Here is a 23,989-nt window from a genome sequence, read left to right as displayed (position 1 = left end):
GAGGCCTTTGCGCCGGAAAGGCTGCCGGAAGTAGCTGTGCGCTCACCGCGGGATTCTCTCAGGGGCTCCTCCCTCCGCCCTGATTGGGTGCTGGGCCTGCCCCGCCTTATAGTCTCAGGCTCCCGCTGGCTTGGGGCGGAGTCCGCGGGTAGAGGATGGGAGTTTAAGGCCCGGGATTGCTGGAGGGCAGGCGGACACAGTCTAGGGGCGGCACGGTGTCGACTTGCAACCCAGCTGAGAGGAGAGGCGCCACCTGGGAGGGTGAGAGCCGAGCCGGCCCATGCCCTAGGGGAAGGGATGGACGGGTCCTGGGCTGAGCAAAGAGAGTCCCTCCCAGTCCTGGGGAAAAGGCGTGGGACGGCGAAGGGAGGTGGAGAGCTGAAATCCTGCCCTGGGGGTGGGTGTCAGAACCGGTCTTGGTTTCTCGATAGTAGGGAAGGGTACGGGCTGGGGAAGACTCTACAAAGGCCACGGAGAGGTTGGGTCTCGATGAATTTCCCCAGACCCTTTGGATAAAGCATAAGATTTACACCTTGGGTTTCTGCTAGATCCGCCCTTTCTAACCAAGATCGGCTCCTCCCCTCGCCATCCCCAGTATGACGAATTTCTGGGACCTTCTTTCCTTAGGACCCCACCTTGTAACACCGCCGTGGTTGTTTGTCCTTTATTCGTCTTGGGTTGCCATTCGCTTCGCCGAGTGTGACACGGATACGCCCCTAGCATCCCCAAATATCCACACACAAAGTCCGGAAGGAAGAGCATTGAGGCTCTCAGTGGAAACTTCATTCTCACCGGAGTTACTTTCTGGGGCGTCACCTGCCACAGGATTCCTGGAACCCATTGGCCTGGGCGGAATCTGAGCCGGTGGAATCTGAGCTGACGTCATCCAGGGGCTCAAAGCAATTGCTTTGTAGGAAAAGAATAGATTAGCTTGGATTTGTCTTCCTCTGTTGGCAGCTGCCTAGCCTTTAGTGAGCTCCTTTTCTCTGATCCTGGGGAAATTGGGCTAGACACAAAATACATAGGGAGTTTGTTAAAACCTGTTAAGGAGTGGATTTATTCCTTTGGGGTGGGCAGAGGAAGGTTAGGTGACCTCACACTATTCAAGTTTACTTACTGATTGAGCAATCTGCTGGTGGGGGCTCATCTCATACGTACATGACAAGCCACCAAAGGAATTCAGTATTTCATACAGCACCTGCCCTGGGCCTTCCTCGGACATTCCTCCCAGGGACCTACCTAAATCTTTTCGGGGACAATTTCAGTCTAACAAACTGACAAATACGTTTAAATGTGCATAGCATTGTGCTAAGCACTGTTTGGAGAGTGGAGCAGTAAACGTGGGAAAACCAGTGCACTTCTGGGTTACACTTAAAAGAGATAACGAGGTAAACTTCTGCAAGTTGTGATGATGAAATGAGGTCATTTCGCTTTTTTTTTAATTTCATTACCAGCACTGCAGTCCAAGCCTTTATCATCTCTTACCTAGACTACTGCTTCCTCCAGTCTTCCCACTTGGTCTCTTGCACCCTTGCGGTCCATTCTCTACACAGTAGCCAGAGTGATCTCAGATCATATCACTCCCCTGCTCTAAACCCTACAATCGATTCCCATCGCAATTAGTATAAAATCCAAACTCTTCAATATGATCCGGCCCTTGCCTTCCCTGAGTTTACATCCAGCCAACTTCCCCCTTCTTTCTATGCACCAGCCATCTTGGCCTTATTTCTGTTCCTAAAATTTGTGTCTGACTGAGGAACTTTGCACTTACTCTTCCATCTGTCTGGAATGCTCTTAGAACTCAGCTGGAAAGTCACCTTCCCAAAGAGGCTTTCCCTGGCTCCGCATCTAAAATAGTACCTCTTCCTAGTCACTCTCTGTTTTATTATCTTTATTATTACATTTCTCACCTTCTGGAATTGCCTGCTTATTTATTCATTTTCTTGTTTGTTGTCTTCCTACTAGAATGTAAGCTCCACGAGGCTGACTTGTTTGTTCTCTTCTGTATCCCCAGTACCTGGCACAAAGCCAGGGGCATGATAAATGCTAACGCTTATTGTTTTTTTTCTTGTTAACTGACATTATCATGCTTCTTTGAACTCCTTGAAGTCAAGGACAATATCTTTTCATCTCTTTATCCCTCCTGCTTAACTTGGTAGGTACGCAATATTGTTTTATTGACAAATGAATTAAATGAGCTGATATATATTAAATGCCTAGAATAGTACCTGGAACATAATAAACATGCAAAGAATGTTTGCTTTTTGTTTTCGTTCAGTGAATGAATTTTAGCGATTCTTTAGAAAGCCAAAACACATATAGAATTAGATCATAAGGGGTGATCTGGCTTTGCCCTTCTCTGCTTTGCTTGCTTCTCCCTCCTGTGAACTCCCGTCAGTGTTTCAGTTTCCAAATCACCTAATTGTTTTTAAATTTATCATCTGGTCTTTTTTGGCCCTTTCTCCCCATTCTTGTTGGGCAGGAAGAGAGAAGGAGATAAGGCTGGACCTGTTCTCAGGAAAAAGAAGCAAAAATAGCCATCCTGTAGTTGTTCTATCCTGAAAAATGGTGACAATTTCAGGAACTTGGGATAGGGCTGATGCCAAAAAAGGTGAAGGTCAGGAAACCTTGGGGGGAGCTAGGGTAACCTCTGCCAGGAATACTGGCCGGCTTACTCCAGCCTGGCTCAATCCATGTTCTCCTGAAGCTGCTGTTACTTGCCTTCCTGAAACCAGACTCTGGATGGTGCTCAAAGGAAGCACTGGTGCAGGCTGCTCCTGAGCCTAGAATCGTTAGAAAGGAAGTGTATCCTGTCCCTCAGACTCCTGGGAAACTCCTAGGCTGGCTGGATTCCCAGTAGGTTTGGCCGGAAATCTTGGATCCTGGGAACACTGAGAAGAAAACAACTGGAATCTGACTGGTGGATCCCCAGGGTGAGGACTTCTGCTCTGCCCAGTCTGTTCCTGGAGCTGTCTTTGATTAGCTCCAAGAGTTTACTTGGCCTCCTTGCCACCCAGAGCTGGGCCAAGTCTCAGGGAGACTGGTGAGGTGACCAGCATCGGGTTCTGGGAGACTGTGCTCCCAGACCTGGTTCCTGGTACCATGAAGAACAGCAGGAATGTCTTTTTTGCCATTGCCTAGGGCTTTAGCCTCGCCAGGGAGACTTGGGCTCATAAGGAGAGAATGACTGGATGGTCAGTGTTTCTCTTCCTGTTGCCTCCTGGCTGAGGGCTCTCCTCTGCTGACTCCTGTCTTCTCTCCCATCTCCTGCTCACAGCGCTGAGAGTGTGAGGCTCTGGCCTCCACTGGCCACTCACTCGTGACCCTTCCACCACGGCGGGGCCTTCCAAGCCAACCTCCTGCCGTGTGGTGATCTACCTGCAGCGGGAGATGTCGGGGGATACCTGTCTGTGCCCAGCGTCAGGGGCCAAGCCCAAGCTAAGCGGCTTCAAGGGAGGAGGCTTGGGCAACAAATACGTCCAGCTCAATGTGGGTGGTTCCCTGTACTACACCACCGTGCGGGCGCTAACCCGGCATGACACCATGCTCAAGGCCATGTTCAGTGGGCGCATGGAGGTGCTGACCGACAAAGAAGGTGAGGTGCTGGGGCTTGTTGGGTGGGGTGGGGAAGGAAGGAGAAGTTCCTGAGGAAGTGATTTCAGGGCGTGGCTCAAGCCTGGCAGATCTGGAATCTAGATTCATTTTTCCTGTTCACCTAGTGCAGGACTCCTTCACCTGGAGTTCTTAGTAGAGCTTCAGAATTCTTTGAAGTTATACATAGAATGTTGTGTATTTACATATTTTCCAGGGAGAAGATCCATACTTTTAAAATATTCACATAGGACTAGATTCTCAAAAGAGCCATTGCCATAGTGCCTGGGCAGCGGGCCAAAGGCGAGCAGGGCCAGGTGTTTCTGTGTTGCCGGGAGGTGGGCCTGAGCACTCCTGAGCTTAGACAAACTCTGTGGGCCTCCGCAGAGCCTGGAGGGCCTGTGTCTCCCACGGTATGTGCCAGTTCTTGGCTTCAGGGAGGAGGGGTGAAAAGCAACCATGGACTTAACAGCTGGAGGTTCTGTTCCCACTCCCGTTACCCAGTGCTGTGGGCTCTGTGCCCCTTATCACCTGTCACCAGGCTCGTCAGGTGGCCTTTGCCTGCTACCTGCTCTGAGGTACCTGGAGGCAAACAGTAACCCTCTGGGGCCTGTCTGAATCCCTAGGTTGGATCCTCATAGACCGATGTGGAAAGCACTTTGGCACCATTTTGAATTACCTCCGAGATGACACCATCATCCTCCCTCAAAACCGGCAAGAAATCAAGGAACTGATGGCTGAAGCAAAATATTACCTCATTCAGGGGCTGGTGAACATGTGCCAGACTGCCCTGCAGGTACGGAGGCAGAGTCAGCCAGGTTGATGAGGTCGGGATGGGCCCCCTCCTTCAGGGAGGTAGGGTCCAGTTCCTGGAAGGCTACGTGTCAGTACGATTGATGAATCCAAACCTAGTTAGACACACCAGCTGTTGCCCAGGCGAAGCAAGCCGGCAGCCGGTCGTTTTATAAGGTGACGGACTCAGGCGGTGTAAGTAGACCGTGCTTCTAGTTTATCTGCCTGGATATCTGGATTTTAGGCTTCTGGGAATGGGGGTCTGCTTGCCAGCTGGCAGTTCTATTGCCAGGGGCCTCCTGTCTCTACCTGATGCCTCCTCAACGAGTAGGGGGTGGCCATGGCAGCGGGGCTCTGACGGCTCCTGGGGAAAGCCTGGCTAAGCCTGGCAAACAGAAGATCTCGAAAAAAGATTCTTGGCTGTGTGTCACCCAGGACAAGAAGGACTCCTACCAGCCTGTGTGCAACGTCCCCGTCATCACATCCCTGAAGGAAGAGGAGAGGCTCATCGAATCCTCCACCAAGGTACTGGGACTTCCGAGGGATCGCCGAGGGCCGCGGGCTGGGGGTGTCGGGCCGTTGGCCTTCATGCTCTCTTCCCTCACAGCCCGTGGTGAAGCTGCTATACAACAGAAGCAACAACAAGTATTCCTACACCAGGTAGGGGGGGCACCTGATGAGAGGTGGGGTGCACTGCCCAGGGAAGGGCCATAGAAGCAGCGGGGAGGGCTGAGCAGACAGAAATCGGGCAGCAGACCCAAGGGAGGCCACCTGCACGCCTGGCACAGTTGGCGTGAGTCTGGGTCTCGGGAAGAGAACATAGTAGGAGGGAAATCAGAGCCGAGGCATTTGGAACTCAATGTGGGGCCCTGGCTGGGATGTAGATGGGACTGAACATGTAACAGCCTCTTAACGTGTGTCATGTTAGGCAGCGGGCCAGGTGTCTTCCCTGCATTCTCTATGGGCTGGAGGAAGGCTGGGAAGCCAAGGGGCTGGGACTCCTCCTCAGGCAGCCCTCGCTCTTCATAGCTGGGCCAGTGTCCCCCTTGTCCCCCAGTGGCCTCTCAACAGGCCATAGTTAAGTATATGCAGGAGGCTGCAGGCTCGGAGACCCAAACCCTCTCAGGGACTCCCCGTGGGCAGACATATTGCCAGCGTCACACCCCACAGCCAGGGAAGGGGGTCCTCCTGCTGAGATGGCAGCGAGCCTCCTTCCTTCCAGCCTGGTAAGAGGAGACCTCCCTCCCTCAGTCCTCTCTGCTTTAACTTAAAACCAACTCACCTCCTTTTCCTCACAGGCCCCCAAACCCGAAGGGGGCCCCATGACCCTTTCTCTCGCTGTCCCTCTGGCATCTTGACTCTTCCTCCTTTCATGAGCACGACAGCGGAGGGGAGGAGAGATCCCGGCCAGCACCCGCCCCTTGCTGGGACCTCCCTCACTCCCAGGCCCCCGGGCCCTCACTGGTTTTTCAGCAACTCCGATGACCACCTGCTGAAAAACATCGAGCTGTTCGACAAGCTCTCCCTGCGCTTCAACGGCCGTGTGCTCTTCATCAAGGATGTCATCGGCGACGAGATCTGCTGCTGGTCCTTCTACGGGCAGGGTCGGAAGCTGGCAGAGGTGTGCTGCACGTCCATCGTGTACGCCACCGAGAAGAAGCAGACCAAGGTATGGGGCTTCTGCCGCGTGAGTGGGGCTGAACCTTTTGCCACCGGGCATACATTTTGCTGTCTTTCCCAAACTTGCCGTGATGGTGCTGCTCAAGGACACAAGCCAATGCGTGGGGTTTAGGGAATGGTATAGAACTTTGCTTTGGTCAGCTGAGAGGCAGGGCTGTTGACCAGCAGGGAACAGCCTGATGCCATGGGAGGGACCGGGTCTTTGGAGTTGGCCCAAGTCAGATCTAAATTCTGGTCCCACCATTTATCAGTTTTCTGATGTTGGATAAGCCATGTAAACCATCTGGACCTCAGTTTCCTCATTAGAAATCTGAGAATAAGAGTGTGAATTTAACAGAGCTGTTATGAAAATGAGACAGTTCTTAGGAGAAGCAGTGCAGGTTAGTAGAAATAGCTGTTCAGATCTCCTCTGGCCCCCGCTGGTTGGGTGTTTCTGGTCAATCAGCTTAGCCTCTGCAGTGACAACGCAATGCCAGGCACATGTAAGGGATTTGATAGGAGATAGCTAACTCTCTTTGCCCCGGCTGCAAGCAGATGGTGCCTCCCTGGAGAACAGCTGTGCACCCGCACCCCGCCGCCAGTGTGTTTTGGAGACGGCAGAGCATTGCTGGGGTGGAAGGGCAGCTCATCTCAGGGAGAGCTGTGTGCACGTGAAGGCCTCAGAGCAGCCAAGCTTTTCTTTTTCGTTTACTGTGCGTCAGGCTCTCTGCTAAGCATTTGGCATCTTTCATGTAATGTTCACAACAACTCACTGAGGTAGATGTTAACATGTGGAAACTGAGGCACAGCAAGGTTAAGTCCAAGGCCCCACAGCTAATAAGTGGGGGAGCTGTATTTGCACCTAGGCCTGACCACAGAGCCAAGGCCATAACCTCTACACACACTAGTCCATTGGTCTGGGATTGGGTGAGGCAGGGGGAGGGTGCTAGCGTTCCGCGTCTCTGTGTCCGTAGAGTACGTCTCCTCACGCCTCCTTCAGAAGAAGACCCCCGCCCTCCCTCTTGAGATAGAAAGTCATGTCTCTTGAGAGAGTTCTGGAGGCCTTATGGAGTCAGCACAGGGCCAGGGGCCCTGACATGCTGCTCCCTCTTTGGGGTAAAGCCTCATTCGGTCCTCTCGTCCCCCTTGCCCCAGGTGGAATTCCCAGAGGCCCGAATCTATGAGGAGACACTCAACGTTCTACTCTACGAGACCCCCCGAGTCCCTGACAACTCCCTGTTGGAGGCCACAAGCCGGAACCGCAGCCAGGCGTCCCCCAGTGAAGACGAGGAAACCTTTGAACTGCGGGACCGTGTCCGCCGCATCCACGTCAAGCGCTATAGCACTTATGATGACCGGCAGCTCGGCCACCAGTCTGCCCATCGCGACTGACAAGACCCTCCCGGAGTCAGGGCACGAGATACCCTGTCTCCTGTCTTGTGGAACCCCGCCCCATTGGCCACCCCACGCTGCTGCTGGCTTGGGTCTCTGCTCCAGCACCCAGAGGCATGACAGGCCCTGCCTGGGAGGTCAGAGGGCCTGAGCAGGGGAGGGACTGCGTTTCTTTTCCTAGCTCCCTGAGCACTTCAGGATGACTGAGTCCCAGCCCCTTTGCTCAGCATCTCCCTTTCTGCCACAGGGAGCCACTGCTGCCCCTGGGCTGAATGGACTGACCTGCCCACCCCCCTGCCAAGAGCATTCCCCGTGGCCCTTCGCTGAGCACCCCTTTGCTCTGCTGAAGGGCTACTTTAGGCCTCAGGGGAGGCCCATGGGGAATGGGTTCACTCTGTGGGGAAGGTGGCTTCTGGTGCTGTGGAGGCCCAATTTCTTACCGAAGGTGGGGCTTCTTTCTTCCTAAGGTGTTTAAGCACAGGCTTAATGAGTTTGGTTTTTAAAAAATAATCTAGGAAATGACTAGTTTTAAGTCTAATAATGAGGAGACTGGGTATTTCTGCTCCAGGGTTCCAAGACCCTGGGTAAAACAGAACCCTCGGCCCTTTTGATGCCTTTGGGATCTGTTTCTGTAAAGCACTTTGTACTTTTATTCAGGAGATTTGTATTCTGCCCTGACCCACGTCATCCTTCTCTGATCCTAACCCCCTTTTCCCTGTAGAATCAATCTGAGGGAGGGGAAAGAAGCAATAAAAAAAAAAACTGACCATCTTTGGCTTTGCCAAACTGGCCAAGCAGCTGGCCCAGGGAGCACTGAGGGGGTAAGGATGTGTGAGTTAGGACCTATGGTCCTCATAACACCCCTGTAAGAAAGGATACTTTGCCCCTACATCTTAGGGTCACGTGCTGACTTCTAGAGTCTTCCATGATTGGTCTTTGATTCTCTTGCCCTTGGCTCCAAGGCATGCTGTCCTCACTCTAAACCCAAAGAGCCATCATGCGGGCCGGGAGCTGCTTGCAGCCAGGAGCATGAGCTGCAGCAGGAAGGCTGCGGAGCCCGCGGGCACCACACCTGCCTGCCATCAGCTGAGGACAGCAAGCGCAGAGCCCCACGTTCCTGGAGGCCCTGTGCAGAGGCGGCTGTGCTTGGCCATACATCTCCCTGCCCTGCATCCATGCTATTGGTTTTGTGTCCTGGCTGCGGAATGGTGGTTCTGCCCAGTGGTGAGTCCCTGAACACAGGATAATGTGAGTAGCCTAAGAGCCTTGAAAGGTTTCTTCATTTTTATTGTTGGGTACTTGGCTGTGGAGATGCAAGCACTGGCTCTTGGGCAAGGGTGCAGGTTCCTCTTCAGGGCTTTGGTATTCATTCCCTTCTGCTTGGCTTGGCCCTTAGGAGGCTGCTTATCCGAATTCTTTTCCAAAAGAATGCCGCCAGTGAGGGAGCTGTTCAGCCAGCCTAACAAAGCAGCATAGCACTTGGCAGTACCCACTCCGTCAGGAAGGGACATAGCTTACCAAGTTCATGTCTCTTTACTCTTACTATAGCTAGGTGGCTCTTCACGGCTGACCCATGAGCCTATGGGCAAATGACAGGCCAGGGTTAGCAGACACTCACAAGGACCTGAAATGACATGGTGGGGCAGGGGAAAGGTGACTTTAATTAAGCGTTTTTCACTTGTCGCTGTCTTGAATGTATAAAGACTTCAGGTGAGGCACCTTGGTGATCAGCTACAAACGGTTCTTCCAGCCTTCACTGGAGTAACAAGATGAAGACAAATCCATTTCTTTGACCGGATTCTGGCTTTGGCTTTGTGGCTTTCCCACAGCGACTGGAATGCTTCTGCTTGAGGGCCCTGGTCTGTTTCCTCAGCTGCCTTCCTGAAGCCCTTTAATACTCAAAGTCCCAGCTCCCCACTGAGGCATTTTAATGCTTGTCCTTTGACCTCCCCAGCCCCTGTAGCCTCTCTTTACTGCTTTGACATTCAGATCCTCAGCTGTCTCAGTGGTGAGTAGTCTTTCTGGGACTCTGGGCACTTATGTTGTCCAATTGAAAATATCTCTTTGGTCTTTAAATATTGAATACTAACATTGAACTCACTGAAGTAATCTTAGCTTTTAAAATCAGACTGTGGTGTAAGGGTTTGGGGTATTTTCTTTGAGTTTCCCAGCCCCACTTAGAAAGCAGCTCTCGGCTGTGTGAATTTTTCAACTCTGAGCAGCCCAGGGGAATGTAAACAAAAAGTGTGGATGAAGGTCAAACCTTGTCAGTTTCTGAGACAACTGGAAGCCTGCTGTTAACTACATGGACCAGGATTAGGTTCTAATCACTCTGTTACCTGACCAAGTTCTGCTTAAAGGATGGCACAGGTCCTGACATGACAGAACTCCTTTATCATGTAACTACAATTCTTTGTTGCTCAACATAGGTGATGGAAAAATACACTAATTTCTAATAAAATTGTGTTACACTTCAGTGGTACAGAGCTGTGCTTACAGTGAGTATAGCTTGGTCAGCTCGCTGCTGTGGACATCATAATTGTATTTCTGTTCACCACCTGACCTTATTATGTTCTCACTGGGTCCTATGCCCCATTGCACTCAGTTGCCCTGCAACCCAGGCTCCCCCTGGTGGAGGATTAAGGACACCACTAATAAGGGTTGGAACTGAAATTTAATATTAATTCAAGAAAACAACCTCTGTAACAATCACTACAGTAGTGGAGGAGCAGGAATCCTAAGAATCAGGGCAAAAATGCAGCACATTTTATCTCTGGCTCTTGGAGATCTGTGAGAAGCTCAGAAAGCAGACTGGCTTCATCACTGTCCATACCTAACGCTCCTTGGCTGAGTTTCTGCAGTTGTGATCTGGAGGCTTGACAGACCTGTGCTGGCAAGCCCATTGCTCCAGAAAACCTGACAGGCTTGCCTCACTTCTCCCCCAGGCCCACGGAGGCCAGAAATGCCAATAGTTGGCCAGCACAAAGAGCCGAGCCACTTTTTTGATCCTGACGCTGGCCTCCCGCTCTGCACTTGGCAGAGGGTAAAGGGAACAAGAGTCCAGTCCAGCCCCCACCTCACTGGCTGAGTGACCTGGGAGACATCGGCCAACCCCCAGACTCAGGAAAGAGACAGATACTCTAGCTGAAGGGGCAGCTTCCTGGAAGGGCAGTAAGGACAGCAACCAAGGGCCCCTGCCGGGTCAAAAAGGGAGCCTGAGGCCCGGGGGGCAGAAATGGCAAGGGGGGCCAAGCGTGCACTGGTTTATTGACCAAACCTCACATTCTAAACAACTTGTGTGACAGGCTAGGAAACTCCTCCAGACCTATGGCAGCTGAACACAGAGTTCCTGATGGAAAGGTTTACTGGAACACAGCATAGGCAGGGCGTACGGGGAAGGCCACCCTTGGAGGAGTCCTACGTGGGTCTTCTGGAGAAAACAGTTATACTCCACCCGCCAAAATAAGAACCCCACAATCAAAAGGTGCAAACAATTAAGAGACCCACTGTGGCCCATGACAGAGTTCTGCAGCAATTGTGGGATGTGAGCTGTTCTTTGGGGTCCGAGCCTGGGTGCTTAGGGCCTCAGCTGGCCTACCAGTGAAGGCCTGAAGGTGGTGTCTTCTCATCTTTATTGCTTTCAAGGGAGAAGGGAGGGATCCGGACATCGAAGTGGGAACCATCAGGCCTCTCGAAGCGGAATGTGCCCCTGTGAGAGAAACTGGTTTAGAGGGAGTGAGGGTTGAAGCCTGTAGAGCCCTATGTCCTCAGCGCCAGAACTGAGGCAGGATAAGACAGGCCTGGGCTCTCTTCTGCCTAGCTCATGCCAGGACAACATTGATCAGAGACCCAAGAGCCTATCCTGGCCCTACGTGAGAAGAAGAAATGAAGCTCTCCTGAATCTGGCCCTTAGACACCCTGCATAAGCTACCCAACTATACTTTCAGGTTAAGGAGTGAAACACCAGGGAAAAAAACCCAACTACGTGGGCAACTCAGTGCAGCATCAAAGTCACCAGACCTCTTTGACCTAAGTCCTCGTTCTACAAAATCACAGGGAACTGGAAAACAGTCATAAATCAGACAAGACCCACACAGCAATGAACAGCAGATAAGGCTCCACCTCAGGACTTCACTTGGTCCAGAGTTAACTGCAAGCTACAAGCTCTCACTTTTTCTGACCCGCAGTGTCCGTGGACTTGAGCTGCCCCTGCCCCAGCATATGCTTACTCACCACATGTGCCCACTGGAAGCTTGCAGGGAGACGTGGCTGCTGTACTGGAATGCGGGCTGCTCCTTGGATAACACTGGTTCCTGTGAGGGTTCAGGCAAATAGGTCAGGCCAGACAAGCTCCCTGTACCCCGGGGCCACATGCTGACTGCCAGTCCGGGCTGGATGCCCCCTCATGCCTCCCACCATAACGGCCGACCAGCACCTTCCACAGCACAGCCATTGCCCTGGGCCTTTTATTCTGACCCTGGGAAAGATAATCTCAGGCTGAATGGCTGAGGTTACAGGCAAAGATGCTAAGCCCACGATCTACTCTGTAAATACCCTGTCCAGCACCCATTCACCAAGCACCTAAGTGCCAGGAGCCACACTGTGCTCAGCAAACTTCTGCTAACTTAAGTCTGCTGGTAATCATAAGGTAACAGGTGTGATCCTAAGAAACGGAGATTTGGGTTAACTTGCCCAAAGTTATGCAGTAAATAAACAACACAGTGGGCATTTGAAAACAGACTAACCCCACAGCCCTGTTCTTTCCACCCCATGCTGCTTCCCCAGCTCCCTGCTAACATGGATGAATGCCTGTTGAACGTGGTCCTCTCATGACTTTATTTCTCTGGAGACTGGGTAGGGTAACGCAGGAATTGCAAAATCAGATCTCTTCAAGGACCAGCAGAGGATGAACACGTGTAAAGAGGCAGAGGAAGGACGACCAGGAGCGGTGGCGGGTCCATGCCCCACCCAAGGGCATCCCAGTAGATTTTTTAATAGGCTGGCAACCACAAGCTTTGATGGCAGACTCACTTGGATTCAAACCCAGGCCCTGCCTCTACTAGCTACAGGACCATGGGCTAGTTAAACAACAGTCTCAGTCTCAGTCTCTTCATCTGTGAAATGCGTTATAAGAAAACCGATCTCACGGGTGAGGTTTCTCACCCCAAACAGCCCTAAGCTTTCACACACTAAGCCTCTGTCCCTAACCACAGAGGAGGAGGAAACCATGCACTAAGCTCCTAGGCCTGCTGGGCAGGACTAGAAACTGAGCATTATTGGCCCAAAGATGCTCACCCTGCCCACCACCCCTCGGCCCCGCACTGTCTCCAAGGTGCCGGATAGACTGAATATCCTCCAGTGTCGCTCCCGGAGCTGTACTACGTCATTGTCGAGGTTCTCCAAGCGGATGCAGTAACGCCACTGCAGGGGTAGGGGAGAGAGTTCACATCTGAGAAGGAATAGACCCTGGGCCAGCTCCCTTGGAATTCTAGGAGAGCACAGGGCAACAAAGACCAACACCGGCACTGCACCGTCTCACCTCCCACCCCCAGAGGTAAACCTGCCCACCTCCCAACCTGTGCCCACAGGTACACCTCCTGAGCTCCCCTCCTCCCGAGGGAGACACTCACCCAGTAGACGTGGGAATTCTGGGCTTCCTGGGGGAAAAAACACAAAGAATTTCAGGCCCAGAGGGCAGGAACAAGTCTATTCCAATCAACATCTCTCCAAGGGAGTGGATGTATTCCAGGTACTTGCAAAGACAGAACAAAGCCACAGGTATCTGTGGGTTGATGATGTCTCAACTATGGCCAACAAGCCCAGAGGGAGGCAGCCTCCCTTGGGTCCATCCCTGGCGCCCTTCCTCTTCATTCCTATCAAGATCAAGAACAGAGCTGGATGCCAACAAAAACCAGCCCTGGGGCTCTTCCCTTTCTCACCACCCTCCCTGTCTTCCCCCACATTACTGCTGGTCCAGGCTGCTGTCCTCATCCTCGGCCTTTCCATATCCCAACCTTATTTCAATACTTGGAATGCTGTATGTTGGCCTCCCGCCACTACCATGAGCTCCTGAAAGGCAGGGGACACGGTTTCATTTATATTTGTATCCCCAGGACCTAGCTTACGGCCAAGCAAGAAATAGCTCAATAAATGCATAAAAAGTGGGAAGATAAGCCTACACTGATTTAAACAAGTATGTGTATATTCTTCATAGACATGGCTCCCTTTGAGCCGGAAGAGAAGGAAGAGTCAGCCAGGAGGCCTCCTTCCTGGGATCTGAGAGTTTCCTTGCTCTAGGTCTTGGTGTCAGCTGTTGCCAAGAGGCTGCTCAATCCCAATCAATACATGCAGCACTTGAAAGCAGAACCACAGGCACGTGGTTTAAATTTGGAACCCACACCCCCAGTCACTGGGGACGCCACACAGAACCTGGGGGCCTAGCCCTGAGGGGAGGTCCCAGGCTGGGCACATACCCTCATGCCCATGTAGAAGGGGATGACGGTGACACGGATGTTCTCGGTTGTTTCCCGGTGGACATCGGAGAGCTCCAGCCAGGGGTGATTCTTCTCTTGCCAGGCCCGTAGCGTCTCCCGAGCCACAAAAGGGGGTGCTGGGGCAAGAGATCGACTGGTTAGTCCAGGCCAGCGTCCAGGGCGTTACACCCTGCCCAACTGCTCCTCCTAGGAAACCCTTCCCAGTGGTGGCCCAGGTAAACAAGACACCCAAACGTGAGCAAGAGCACAGGCTGGAAGAACACACAAAACTGCCTACCAAGAATAAGCCCTGAGGAGGTATGTGACGTCAGAGGAAGAGAAATGGACTGGGAGTTAGGAGCCCTGGTTTTCAGACCTCACTCTGCCACTACCTAGCAACCTTGAGTCCCTTCTCATCATCCCTGAGTCTGTTTCCATATCTGTAAGGAGGAGATAATAGCCATCTACCTGACAGGTCTAATGGGAGATTAAATAAGATTGTAGAAATAGAGCTTTGAAATTGCTGCTGGGATATTCTCTTTGAAGAAAGGGCCCTCCCACTCCACCTTCCCTCTATGACAGAAGTTACCTTTTGTCTGGTCATATAGAAGAAATCTTTCAAAGAGCTCGTGCTGGATGGGAACCTGATCAGTGGAGGTGTAGGGGAGGATGTCTTCATGGCTGACATAATCCAGGCCTGGCAGAGAGACAGAGACAAAGAGACAGTGAAACTCACATAGGAGGCGGGGAGGAATGGGGCTGAAAAGAAACACAATTCCTGGCCTTATGGCAGGGTGGGACGACCCTGGCACCACTGCTCTCAGCGTCTATACTCCCTCCCAGCAGATTAAAGGACAGCAGAAAGGCCTCAGAATCCTCTCCCTGAGACACACCAGACCCCCCTCATTGACAGGCACCACTCAGATGCTCCTTACTCACCTGGGATGGCATAGAGGGCCCGGCTGTCATCATGGTTAGCCAAGAAAGTCACAGCTTCTGTCTGAGATCTCTGAGACTAAGGCAAGAAGCGAGTCAGGGATCTTCTCGGTCACTATCCAGTCCTGAGGACTTAGGGCCCAGTGCTGATCTGGGCCTGTTTGACCCCTCTCCTTCTTAGTCCCCATCACGGTTCGGGGCTTTCCCATGGAAAGGAACCCCAGGCGCAACCATCTTGCTTACTTACTATATGTGGACAGTCTCGGGCATCAATCAGCACCTGATAGTAAGTGTGAGTTTTGCCTTTCACCTCCTTCGAGCCGTGGCCGGCAGGGTTCTCTGCTCTATGGGGCAGGAGAAGCCCAAGATCAACCCCAGAGAAACGGAAGCAGTGCCTGCCCCAGCTCCCTACCACCCCCTCACCTCAACAGACCAGTGCCCAAGCTGAAGGAGCTTAGCACCAGCTGGGTAGCTGTGCAGCACACCCTGGCCCAGCATTCCTCAGTCAGGGGCAAGCAACAGAGTGTGGTGTAGAGTCATTATTTGTCTCACTCTCTGGATGCCTCTTAGAAAAAAAAGGGCCAAGCTGAGAAAATCAAACTGCTGCCTTAGTCCCTGGAGCCCAGCGCACCCCACTCTTCTCACATCCCAGGGGCTGTCTGTGATCATTTAATGGAGCTGGGCCTTTTCTTTTTTAATGTACTCTAGTGATGATAAGAGATTAAGGGAAAGATTCTAACTGAACATCAAGAAATCAAGAAGCCTAGTCCCCCAGATGCCCTCTGGGGTACTTATAATGCAAATTGAGAATGCCTTGGGAGAGCATCTTGGGGAGACCTAAAGGGACCTCCTAGCTTAAGACTTTTGTCTCCATGGGTATTAGTGCCAAGGGAGTGTTCTGGGACCGCTCCTAAGGCCCAGAAGGATGCTGCCTTCAGTGCTGGGACCCCAATTATGTATGTCTGCCATGAGTCAGGCCTCCTCCTGAGGATACTGTGAGGCACAATGATAGGGAAACTTACTTTTCTGGAGCTACAGAAGCCACATCCCGGTCATACAGTCTGGCCTGCCAGGGAAACAGGACAACACCTCGGTAGCCAAAAACACTGTGAAGGAAAAGCTGGGAGAAAAGAGAGGCCTCAGTCAGTGTGCAGTCCAGCAGGTCCATCCAGGTGGGGCCCCGACCCCTAAGTGGCACAAGTGGTGGCAACTCCAGCACAAGGTCTTGCTACTCTTTCCCTTGAACTCTGTGATCCACCCAGACCAACTCTGGAACATGCTTACTGCCTCTTTACCTGCCTGACTTCTACTCATCCTTTTTTTTTAAAATTTATTTATTTTTGGCTGCATTGGGTCTTTGTGCTCGGGCTTTGGGAGCTACTCTTCATTGCGGTGCGTGGGCTTCTCATTGCGGTGGCTTCTCTTGTTGCGGAGCACAGGCTCTACAGCACAGGCTCAGTAGTTGTGGCACACAGGCTCAGTAGTTGTGGCTCACGGGCTCTAGAGCGCAGGATCAGTAGTTGTGGCACACGGGCTTAGTTGCTCTGCGGCATGTGGGATCTTCCCGAACGAGGGCTCAAACCCGTGTCCCCTGCATTGGCAGGCGGATTCTTAACCACTGCACCACCAGGGAAGCCCCTACTCATCCTTTAGGCCATAGCTGAGGTCTCTAGGAAGCCTTCCCTCACCTCCTCTCCAGTTAGCACACTGTACAGCCATTGACCATTTGCATATTGTAATTCCTTTCTAGACTGTCAACTCCATGAAGGCATTGCTTTCTGATTTAACACCAATGCATAAAGCTTAGTCCATTGTAGGCATACGGGAAAAAAAAGTTGAATAAACAAAAAGTCCTCCTTACCTACAAGGGGCCTAAATCTATCTCAGTGGATCTGGCACAAAGCTGACACAGAAAAAGAGCCTCACACCCAGAGCTTACTTCACTGCAATCAGTTCAACTATGACAAAGCATCAGAAAGCAGGTTTGCTTTTCTGAAAGCTCCCTCCACTGGCTTCCTACCAGCCACTATGTTAGACGACTCTTCAGCAACAGGACTCTCTCCTCAATACAGTCCAAACCATCTCTGTCCACACTAACTTGGAAACAGAACCCAATGACACATGAAATGTACTCAAATCCAGGTAAACAGAAAACCCGTCTTAAAAAAAACTTGATTCTGGTCTGGCACCAAACACCAAGGCAGAAAACCATAACTTTCAGGCCTGTGACCAACTCTGACCCTTTCAGAAGCAGAGTACACAGTGAAAATGAAAGATGACGCAGCCCAGCACTCACCTGCCCAGTCTCATATTTTCCGTTCTGTTTTGGCACCTCAAACACACCAACTGTCTCCAAAACTTTGCCCTCTGGTCGGTTTCTGATTAGGAAGGAAAAGAACAAGCAACTGAACAGCTAAGAAGTGAAGGGTACTAATCCATCAGTAAAAGCTACTAGGATACTGAGGGGCCAGGGCAATGACAGCAGAGAAGGGTAGCAGCAGTGGGGCCAGCTGAAGCAGGTAAGGGTCCTGCTAAGCCACCACTCCACAGAGATTCTGCCTTTCCTCCTTTGAGGTCCAGCCACAGATGCCTCCATAAGATCTGACTGCTCCCAGATCACTTTCTTCTCTCTTGACTCTCAGCATTCCTCATATCATGCCCTCAGACCCTGCTTAATTGTATCCCTTGCCTCCATTCCTTCCCTGACCCACCCTCCTGAACTCCCACAGCATTTTAACTGCCCTTTCCACCTTGCATTTCAGTTATTTGTGTCCCTGTCTTATCTCCATTAGAGACTGCAAGTTCTTTGGGAGCAACGCCTGTGTCTGATTAGCCCGTGCTCCCTCAAAATCTAGTGTATAAACGGTGCTCAAAAAATACTTATTTTGTGTTATAATTCCATGTCCATCTCCCCCTCTAAACTGCAGTCCTCACCCCTGCACTACACCTAGTATTATTCTCTCAATCTAGTTTTTGTTCAGATTTAATCAGTTTTTACAGGAGCCTTAAATTGGAAATAGCTATCATCTCTCTCCAGTGTCCGTGTCTAATCTCACCCACTAAAAGGTCAGCTCTTACAGTGGTCTCTCCGGACAGGGCTGCTCTTTCTAGGGGTCCTTCAAAGCACTGTTTTCTTACTATTTTGGAGATGTGAACTTTATGTTTCCTGCCACTTGATTCACCTGCCCCAATTTGATCTGCCTGGCCCATCCCTAGAGACACTGCTCACACCATCCCCATGGCCTCAAACCCCATTCCCCAAGTCACATAAAGAGAAAGTGTGTCCCCAAGGTCACATTGAAACCTGGGACCCACGCAGGGCGCAGATTCGGATCCTGTTTCCCACTTCTAGCATCTTTCTGTGGGAGGCCTTGGCCCAGTCACGGGCTGGGGGAAAGCCCTAGGACTTAATTAAAGGGCTGCCCACTAACAGCGGCGCTCGGATTCCCACATTCTGGGAAGTAAGATTCGCTCCGGGAGGGTTACTAGTTCCCCCTCAGAGCCAGCCCTGCACAACCCAGGGCTCTGGGCCGCGCTCCCTTGTCCGCTCCTGGCACGCGTCGCGGGCAGCGCAGTCGGCTCCCGGCCAGAACCCTCTCCCGGGTCGAACTCCAATCACCCCCAGCCGGCCGGGTTCCCTGGCCTCCCCTCTGGCCCGGGACACGCTCCCTGGGCTCCGGGCTCGGCCCCCGTGCTTCGTCCCTCACCGGGACGAGAGGTGCCTCCGCGTCGTCGTGGTCGCCACTGGTGGGAAGGTCCCAGCTCCACCCGCCGCAGAGAGCGGCCTCGGCCCTCGGGCCCCGGTCAGCGACCGGGACCACCAGCGACTGCCCACGGTCAGGGCCCGCCGGGCCACACAGCCCGCCATGTCCCGCCCGAGTACCCGCTGCGCTGCTGACACAGGGTTCGACCCGCCGCCGGGCGGCGTTCCGCCCCCGCCCCACACTGCCCCGCGCCGCTTCCACGCCCCCTTGGCCCTCTGCCCCGCCCCGCGAGCTTCGCGCTCCTTCCGGCACAGGCGGCCGGAAGTCCCAGCCCGGGGTCACCTGACCTTAAAGTCGGCTAGTCATGGCGTCTTCCTTGTTAGTCGGCGAGCGACTTGTACGCGCTTTGAGCCCCGGTGGAGAGCTGGAGCCAGAGCAGCTGCCCGGGAAGCTGCGGGAAGAACTTGAGGCCGTGCTAGGGAAGAAGCACAAGGGCGGCGATCGTCCGGCTGGCCCCGCTCGCCTGGTTTCTTTCCGCCTGATCCGGGACCTGCATCAGTACCTGAGAGAAAGGGGTGAGCCCCAGTCTCCAGTCCAGAGTCGCCTCCTTTTTTCCAGAGTTTAGTCTCTCCTGAGGTCTTTTTTCCTACCTCTATCATTTTTATGAGGGATGTATCTGTTGCGGATCCAAACTCGCGGCTTGCGTTACTCCCAGCAAAGCCAATCTACTGAGGCACGGTTGTGGTGAAGGAAAGTACAGTGTTCAATGCAGGGTGCCAAGCAAGGGAGTGGGAGACAAGCTTCAGATCCATTTCAGCTTGGTCTTTGAGTTAAGGGGTTTTCGTTTAAGGGAGAAGAACAAAGAGACTGGGAATAATCACTGTCATGTGACATTTCCTAATTGTCGTTTTGCGAGTCAGGATGTCTCTGATTAAGGATTCTCAGGCCAGGTGGTCCATGGCTCCGGCGTCTGTTAGCTTACCTTGCCCTGGAGAAACAACCTGAGTTTGCAGGTTTATGATGATATCTATAACAGCACTTTTAGTACATTAAAGATGTCATCAGCAATAGCAGTTTTAGTCATCTGACTCTGGTTCATTAGTATTGTTAGCAAAGGATTGAGGTTAGAGGGGACAAGAAAGGGAATAAAGTTTTGGATAGAGAGATTAATTATAAACTCATTAAGGGAACTCAGTTTTAGGGGGACTGGGTTTCAAATCCATCACTCTCCTTCACCCATGGAATGATCATCTGGCCAGCCCAAGAGTCACCTCATAAACCCTGGGGAGCCCACTCCCTTCATAATTTCCATGGGAATTCTTCGTGGATGACAAAATTTACTTGTGCAGTTTCTGTTCTCTTGAGTCTCCTCTTAACTTCCAGGCCCACTTAGGCCCACCTGACCCTTGAGGAAGTCCAAGTTCTAACCCAATACCACTGCACAGGTTCAGTTTCTTTCTTTTAAGCCACACTAAAAAACAACTTAGCATAGTGAGCTTGCCCTGTTTGGGAATCTGGATTTCTTAGCAAAAGCGCCAAATCTGATGGGTTTTTTTGTTTGTTTGTTTTGTTTTGGCTGCGCCGCTCAGCCTGTGGGATCTTAGCTCCCCAACCAGAGATTGAACCCGGGCCCTCAGCAGTGAAAGTGCGGAGTCCTAACCACTGGACCACCAGGGAATTCCCTAATGGGATTTTTTTGGTTTTGTTTTTAGATATAGGATGATGGAAAAGTGTGTTGAAAGATCTGAACGGGGAGTAGCATCTAAGTTCTAGACCTAACTCTGCTATTAACTCTTCTTGGAGAAGTCATTTTTCTTCCTTGGGCCTCAGTTCCCTGAACATGTAAAGGGGGGCAGTAGGACTAACTGACATGTGAGGTCTTTTGCCGGAATTAACAGCCTACCCAGAAGTGTGAAGGGTAATTCTTCAATTATTGGAACTAAAAAGGACCATAGAGATCATCTAGTACAGTGTCCTGTGAGTATTTGCCACCACTACGCCTTAAACCTATTTAGGGCAAGTTCTGTTGTGGCCACAGAAATTACCTAACTTAAAGGCAAATATAAATGGCTTACATGTTATTGGCTGTGATATTGGTAGGGTAATTGAGAGCCAACAATTAAAGTCAGTCTGTAGCACTAGGAGATACTTACATGGGATTGTCCTAGTTTCTTCCCAGTTGAAAATGATCCTGGAGATGAATTGGTATAGGCATGGCCATGTTTTATTTTGGTAGAAAGAACTGAAGAGCTAGACCCTTCTCTGATGTTAATCCTTCAACCTCAGCTCTATGCATCATTATGTTTGTGGAAATCTTTTTTTCCTAGGTTCCACACTATACCTTCATGAGCTCCTAGAAGGCAGTGAAATCTATCTCCCAGAGGTTGTGAAGCCTCCTCGGGTATGTAAGGGATATATTTGTGAGAGTGGGTGTTGGTTGAGTTGGGTTTACTCATGATACATCCAAATTTATGAATCAACATTTGGGCTCAAAAATTTGTCTTTTAAATCCTTGAATGCTGGGGTTGGGGAACCAGATATTGTCCTCCTAGTCTGACAGCTTGGAGAACTGAAATTTAAAAAAAAAAAAAATAGTTTCCAAAGCACTGGAGGCAGAACTGGTACGTGGGTCTTCTTAGTACTTTGTCGCCTGAAACTAGTGATTGTGACATGCTTTCTAGCAAGCTGGGAGTATCATTCTTCTCATTTGATTTTTCTGCCTCAGAACCCAGAGCTAGTTGCCCGTCTGGAGAAGATTAAGATACATCTGGCCAATGAGGAATATAAGCGGATCACCCGCAATGTCACCTGTCAGGTAAGGGCCCGCTCTTCAATACACGGACTGTGTAGCCCCTGAAAGCAGGGCCCTGCTCTGGGAAGAGGTACAAATGAAAGAAGCAACATGGAAACTTGGCTTGTATACTATTAAGGGACCGTAGAAGCTCTGTGCTGCGTACAAGCCAAATACAATTCCCAACTCATTTACTGAGTCTCTGGGCTCAGATGGTGACTGAGTCTTAAAGGTTATAGAGGGTGGGGATGAGCCTGGAGCCATTCTTCTGACGTGGCTCCGTCCTATTCTCTGTATGCTCCTGCCTCGGAGCAGGAGAGGGGTACATGGGTACTGGGAACCTATGTCTCTTCTCTGAAATGCTTGACCTGTGGTCCAGAGAAGAATCCAACTGGTCCCAGACAAAATCCATGGAGAAAGCAGAACTAATGTGTTGGGTAATAAAGAGGGCTGAGCCCAGACTGACAAATGAATACTTGCTGGGCTGCCTCTGAGCTGCTTCCATTCTGAAATCCTTTGCTTTTTCTTTTTCCCAGGATTCAAGGCATGGTGGAACCCTCAGTGACCTGGGAAAGCAAGGTGAGGTACTAGGAAATCAGGTTGCTAAAGCCTGTCCTGGGACTGGTCAGTCATGGCCCTGCTTCCCACTCCAGTGCTCTGGGTTTAAGCCTGAGCTATTCAGGCTTGCTGTTGGAGGGAAACCCAGCTGAGGGGGGAGGCAGCCATGAGATAAAAGGGCCTCTTGGAGGATGCTGACCTAACGGTTTCTTCCTTGGGCTCCTCCCCAAAGTGAGGTCAGTGAAGGCTCTGGTCATCACCATCTTTAACTTCATTGTCACGGTGGCAGCTGCCTTCGTCTGCACTTACCTTGGAAGCCAGTATATCTTCACAGAAATGACCTCGGTGAGTAGGTACTGGTCAGGGCAGGGTGCCCCAGGTGGGAGTGTTAGTGGGAAAGGGAGGACATATGTGAAAATGCCTTGAACAGGTTAGGTATTTATGTGATAAACAAGGGGGACATTAGATCCAGCCAACAGTCATAGAGGTAGGTAATAACCTCAAGAGAATCCAGATTCTCTTTTCTTTCCTTCCCCCCAACTTATGGGCTGGGTTGAAGTCCTCTCCATCCTTATTAGGTGCTAGAGGCTGCAGAGCTGGAAGCTGGCCTGCATCCCCTAAGCCTGGTTCTCTCACTTCCCAGCAGGTACTGGCAGCATTGATCGTGGCCTCTGTGGTGGGTCTGGCTGAGCTCTACATCATGGTGAGGGTGATGGAAGGTGAGCTGGGAGAGCTGTAACCGTGCTTCATCATCAAAGTCTGGAGACACCAGGCTCCCAGCTGCCAATCACTGATTCTCAGTCAACCCATCAGGCTCTCTGTACTCAGCTCCGGTTAGTCAGAGGGCCGAGCCAAGACCACCTGCTGTTCCTGCAGGGAGCCCCATCCTCTGTCAATTTACAGAGTGGGCAGTAGAGGAGACTCAGACAACGACTGGAAAGAACTGGTCTATCTGTACATTCTCCTGAACCCGGTGCCCATCTGCCTTCTATAGTCCATTCTGGGCATTGCTGGGGCTGGGTTTTTTTCTTCCATTGGAAGTAAAGAGAATCCAGGCCTTTCCAGAAGTAGACCATACTGCCTTGAACTTGCCCAGGTGCAGAAACCAGTGGTCATCCTTGCTCCACACATCTTGATGCAGACCTGTAATTTAGATCAGAAGACTCCAAGAAAGCAGAAGGGATTCCCTTTCTTCAGTTTGTGCTGGAAGAGGAACCAATTAGAGGACATCAAATAAGAGAAAGCCGGGTGGTACAGGACGGTGGACTCAGAAGCAAGGCAGCTACGTTTTTGGAATCTTAGTTTCTGTTTTCATCTTCTTCCTTCTGCTTGCCTTGCTCAGATTTTCTATATGCTTCTGCCCGTCTCCACCACTCACCAGCCCTCCTTAAACCTCCCACCTTCCTATCACCCTTTGCTCTGCTTCCAAAAATGAAAACAGTTCAGATGGCAAAACAGTATGTTTGCTTTTAATTGCAAAACCCCTTGTGCTTGTTTGTATTTGTGGGGAGAGTATGCCTACTGTGAATTGTCTCAACTAATAAAGGGAGATATTATTGGTAGACAGGGGACTATTTTCAGATTTAACTACATGTATAATTATATAAATATGAGTATACACTTTATAATATATATGATATGTGTACATATTGTTATACATTAGCCTAATGTAGGTTATTTTATGTGGATTCTTAAACATGTTTTGATAGGTGCAAAACAATAGTATGTAAAAGTTCACAGTTGACTAATTGTTTTACATGATTGCTTTTTGTCTTCACAACAATCCTGGAGGTTGGAAAAGGAAGTGGTTTTAGGCCCCTTTTCCAGAAGGCAAAACTGAGGCTGAGAGAGGTCAAATGATCTACTTCGGTTCTTCCTCTGTTAAATGGAGCCAAAGACTCCTAGGTTGTCCTGAAGTCTCTATGTAATGTTAAACTTCTAAGAACTTAGATTAGTGGTGTATTGATAGAATCTGTATAAGACGTTTAGAAATTATAGCAGCATTATTATTTATCCAATAAATATTTATTGTATCCAGTGTATTCTTATTTCAAATCTCACAACAACACAAAAGCCCGAAGATTTCCATAGTT

At 50.9% G+C, this 23,989-nt stretch overlaps 3 protein-coding genes across 5 annotated transcripts; 2 read left to right on the top strand and 1 right to left on the bottom strand.

Annotated features, from left to right (window-relative positions):
* The first annotated feature begins 107 nt into the window (after positions 1 to 107).
* TNFAIP1 (TNF alpha induced protein 1) lies at positions 108 to 9,910 on the top strand. The gene is made up of 7 exons (XM_079905375.1): positions 108 to 261; positions 3,278 to 3,595; positions 4,218 to 4,387; positions 4,819 to 4,908; positions 4,991 to 5,043; positions 5,857 to 6,052; positions 7,198 to 9,910. The coding sequence occupies exons 2-7, from the start codon at positions 3,391 to 3,393 to the stop codon at positions 7,432 to 7,434; spliced, it is 951 nt and encodes a 316-aa protein (XP_079761501.1). The 5' UTR covers positions 108 to 261; positions 3,278 to 3,390; the 3' UTR covers positions 7,435 to 9,910.
* On the bottom strand, positions 7,473 to 18,770 carry POLDIP2 (DNA polymerase delta interacting protein 2). 2 transcript variants are annotated; one of them, XM_079905373.1, is made up of 12 exons: positions 18,551 to 18,770; positions 17,140 to 17,221; positions 15,866 to 15,963; positions 15,091 to 15,187; positions 14,847 to 14,922; positions 14,497 to 14,604; positions 13,908 to 14,044; positions 13,065 to 13,091; positions 12,730 to 12,855; positions 11,668 to 11,747; positions 11,033 to 11,143; positions 7,473 to 9,058 (listed from the first exon to the last, which is right to left on the bottom strand). In XM_079905373.1, the coding sequence occupies exons 1-12, from the start codon at positions 18,709 to 18,711 to the stop codon at positions 9,049 to 9,051; spliced, it is 1,113 nt and encodes a 370-aa protein (XP_079761499.1). In that variant the 5' UTR covers positions 18,712 to 18,770; the 3' UTR covers positions 7,473 to 9,048. The 2 variants fall into 2 exon arrangements, with proteins under 2 accessions (XP_079761499.1, XP_079761500.1); XM_079905374.1 differs by lacking the exon at positions 7,473 to 9,058 and having other exon boundaries at positions 10,090 to 11,143.
* Positions 18,771 to 18,820: 50 nt separating this feature from the next.
* VMA12 (vacuolar ATPase assembly factor VMA12) lies at positions 18,821 to 23,894 on the top strand. 2 transcript variants are annotated; one of them, XM_079905538.1, is made up of 6 exons: positions 18,821 to 19,122; positions 20,875 to 20,948; positions 21,273 to 21,362; positions 21,875 to 21,917; positions 22,129 to 22,241; positions 22,543 to 23,894. In XM_079905538.1, exons 1-6 carry the CDS (start codon positions 18,912 to 18,914, stop codon positions 22,633 to 22,635), a joined length of 624 nt encoding a protein of 207 aa, XP_079761664.1. In that variant the 5' UTR covers positions 18,821 to 18,911; the 3' UTR covers positions 22,636 to 23,894. The 2 variants fall into 2 exon arrangements, with proteins under 2 accessions (XP_079761664.1, XP_079761663.1); XM_079905537.1 differs by having other exon boundaries at positions 22,540 to 23,894.
* Positions 23,895 to 23,989: the final 95 nt, after the last annotated feature.

Source organism: Stenella coeruleoalba (genome assembly GCF_951394435.1).
Source record: "Stenella coeruleoalba genome assembly, chromosome: 19".
Taxonomy (NCBI): Eukaryota; Metazoa; Chordata; class Mammalia; order Artiodactyla; family Delphinidae; genus Stenella; species Stenella coeruleoalba.
This window is presented reverse-complemented; position numbering and strand designations above follow the sequence as displayed.

Excerpts from the sequence above, each read along its gene's own strand:
- POLDIP2 (XM_079905373.1), bottom strand. The coding sequence starts at position 18,711 with ATGGCGGGCTGTGTGGCCCGGCGGGCCCTGACCGTGGGCAGTCGCTGG. Across the intron at positions 11,748-12,729 it reads GCCGAGGGGTGGTGGGCAGG|GAACCAGTGTTATCCAAGGA; the intron begins GTGAGCATCTTT and ends GAACCCTCACAG. Across the intron at positions 11,144-11,667 it reads GCTTCCAGTGGGCACATGTG|GGGCACATTCCGCTTCGAGA; the intron begins GTGAGTAAGCAT and ends TTTCTCTCACAG.
- VMA12 (XM_079905537.1), top strand. The coding sequence starts at position 18,912 with ATGGCGTCTTCCTTGTTAGTCGGCGAGCGACTTGTACGCGCTTTGAGC. Across the intron at positions 19,123-20,874 it reads TCAGTACCTGAGAGAAAGGG|GTTCCACACTATACCTTCAT; the intron begins GTGAGCCCCAGT and ends TTTTTTTCCTAG. Across the intron at positions 20,949-21,272 it reads AGGTTGTGAAGCCTCCTCGG|AACCCAGAGCTAGTTGCCCG; the intron begins GTATGTAAGGGA and ends TTTCTGCCTCAG.
- TNFAIP1 (XM_079905375.1), top strand. The coding sequence starts at position 3,391 with ATGTCGGGGGATACCTGTCTGTGCCCAGCGTCAGGGGCCAAGCCCAAG. Across the intron at positions 4,909-4,990 it reads TCATCGAATCCTCCACCAAG|CCCGTGGTGAAGCTGCTATA; the intron begins GTACTGGGACTT and ends CTTCCCTCACAG. Across the intron at positions 6,053-7,197 it reads CCGAGAAGAAGCAGACCAAG|GTGGAATTCCCAGAGGCCCG; the intron begins GTATGGGGCTTC and ends CCCTTGCCCCAG.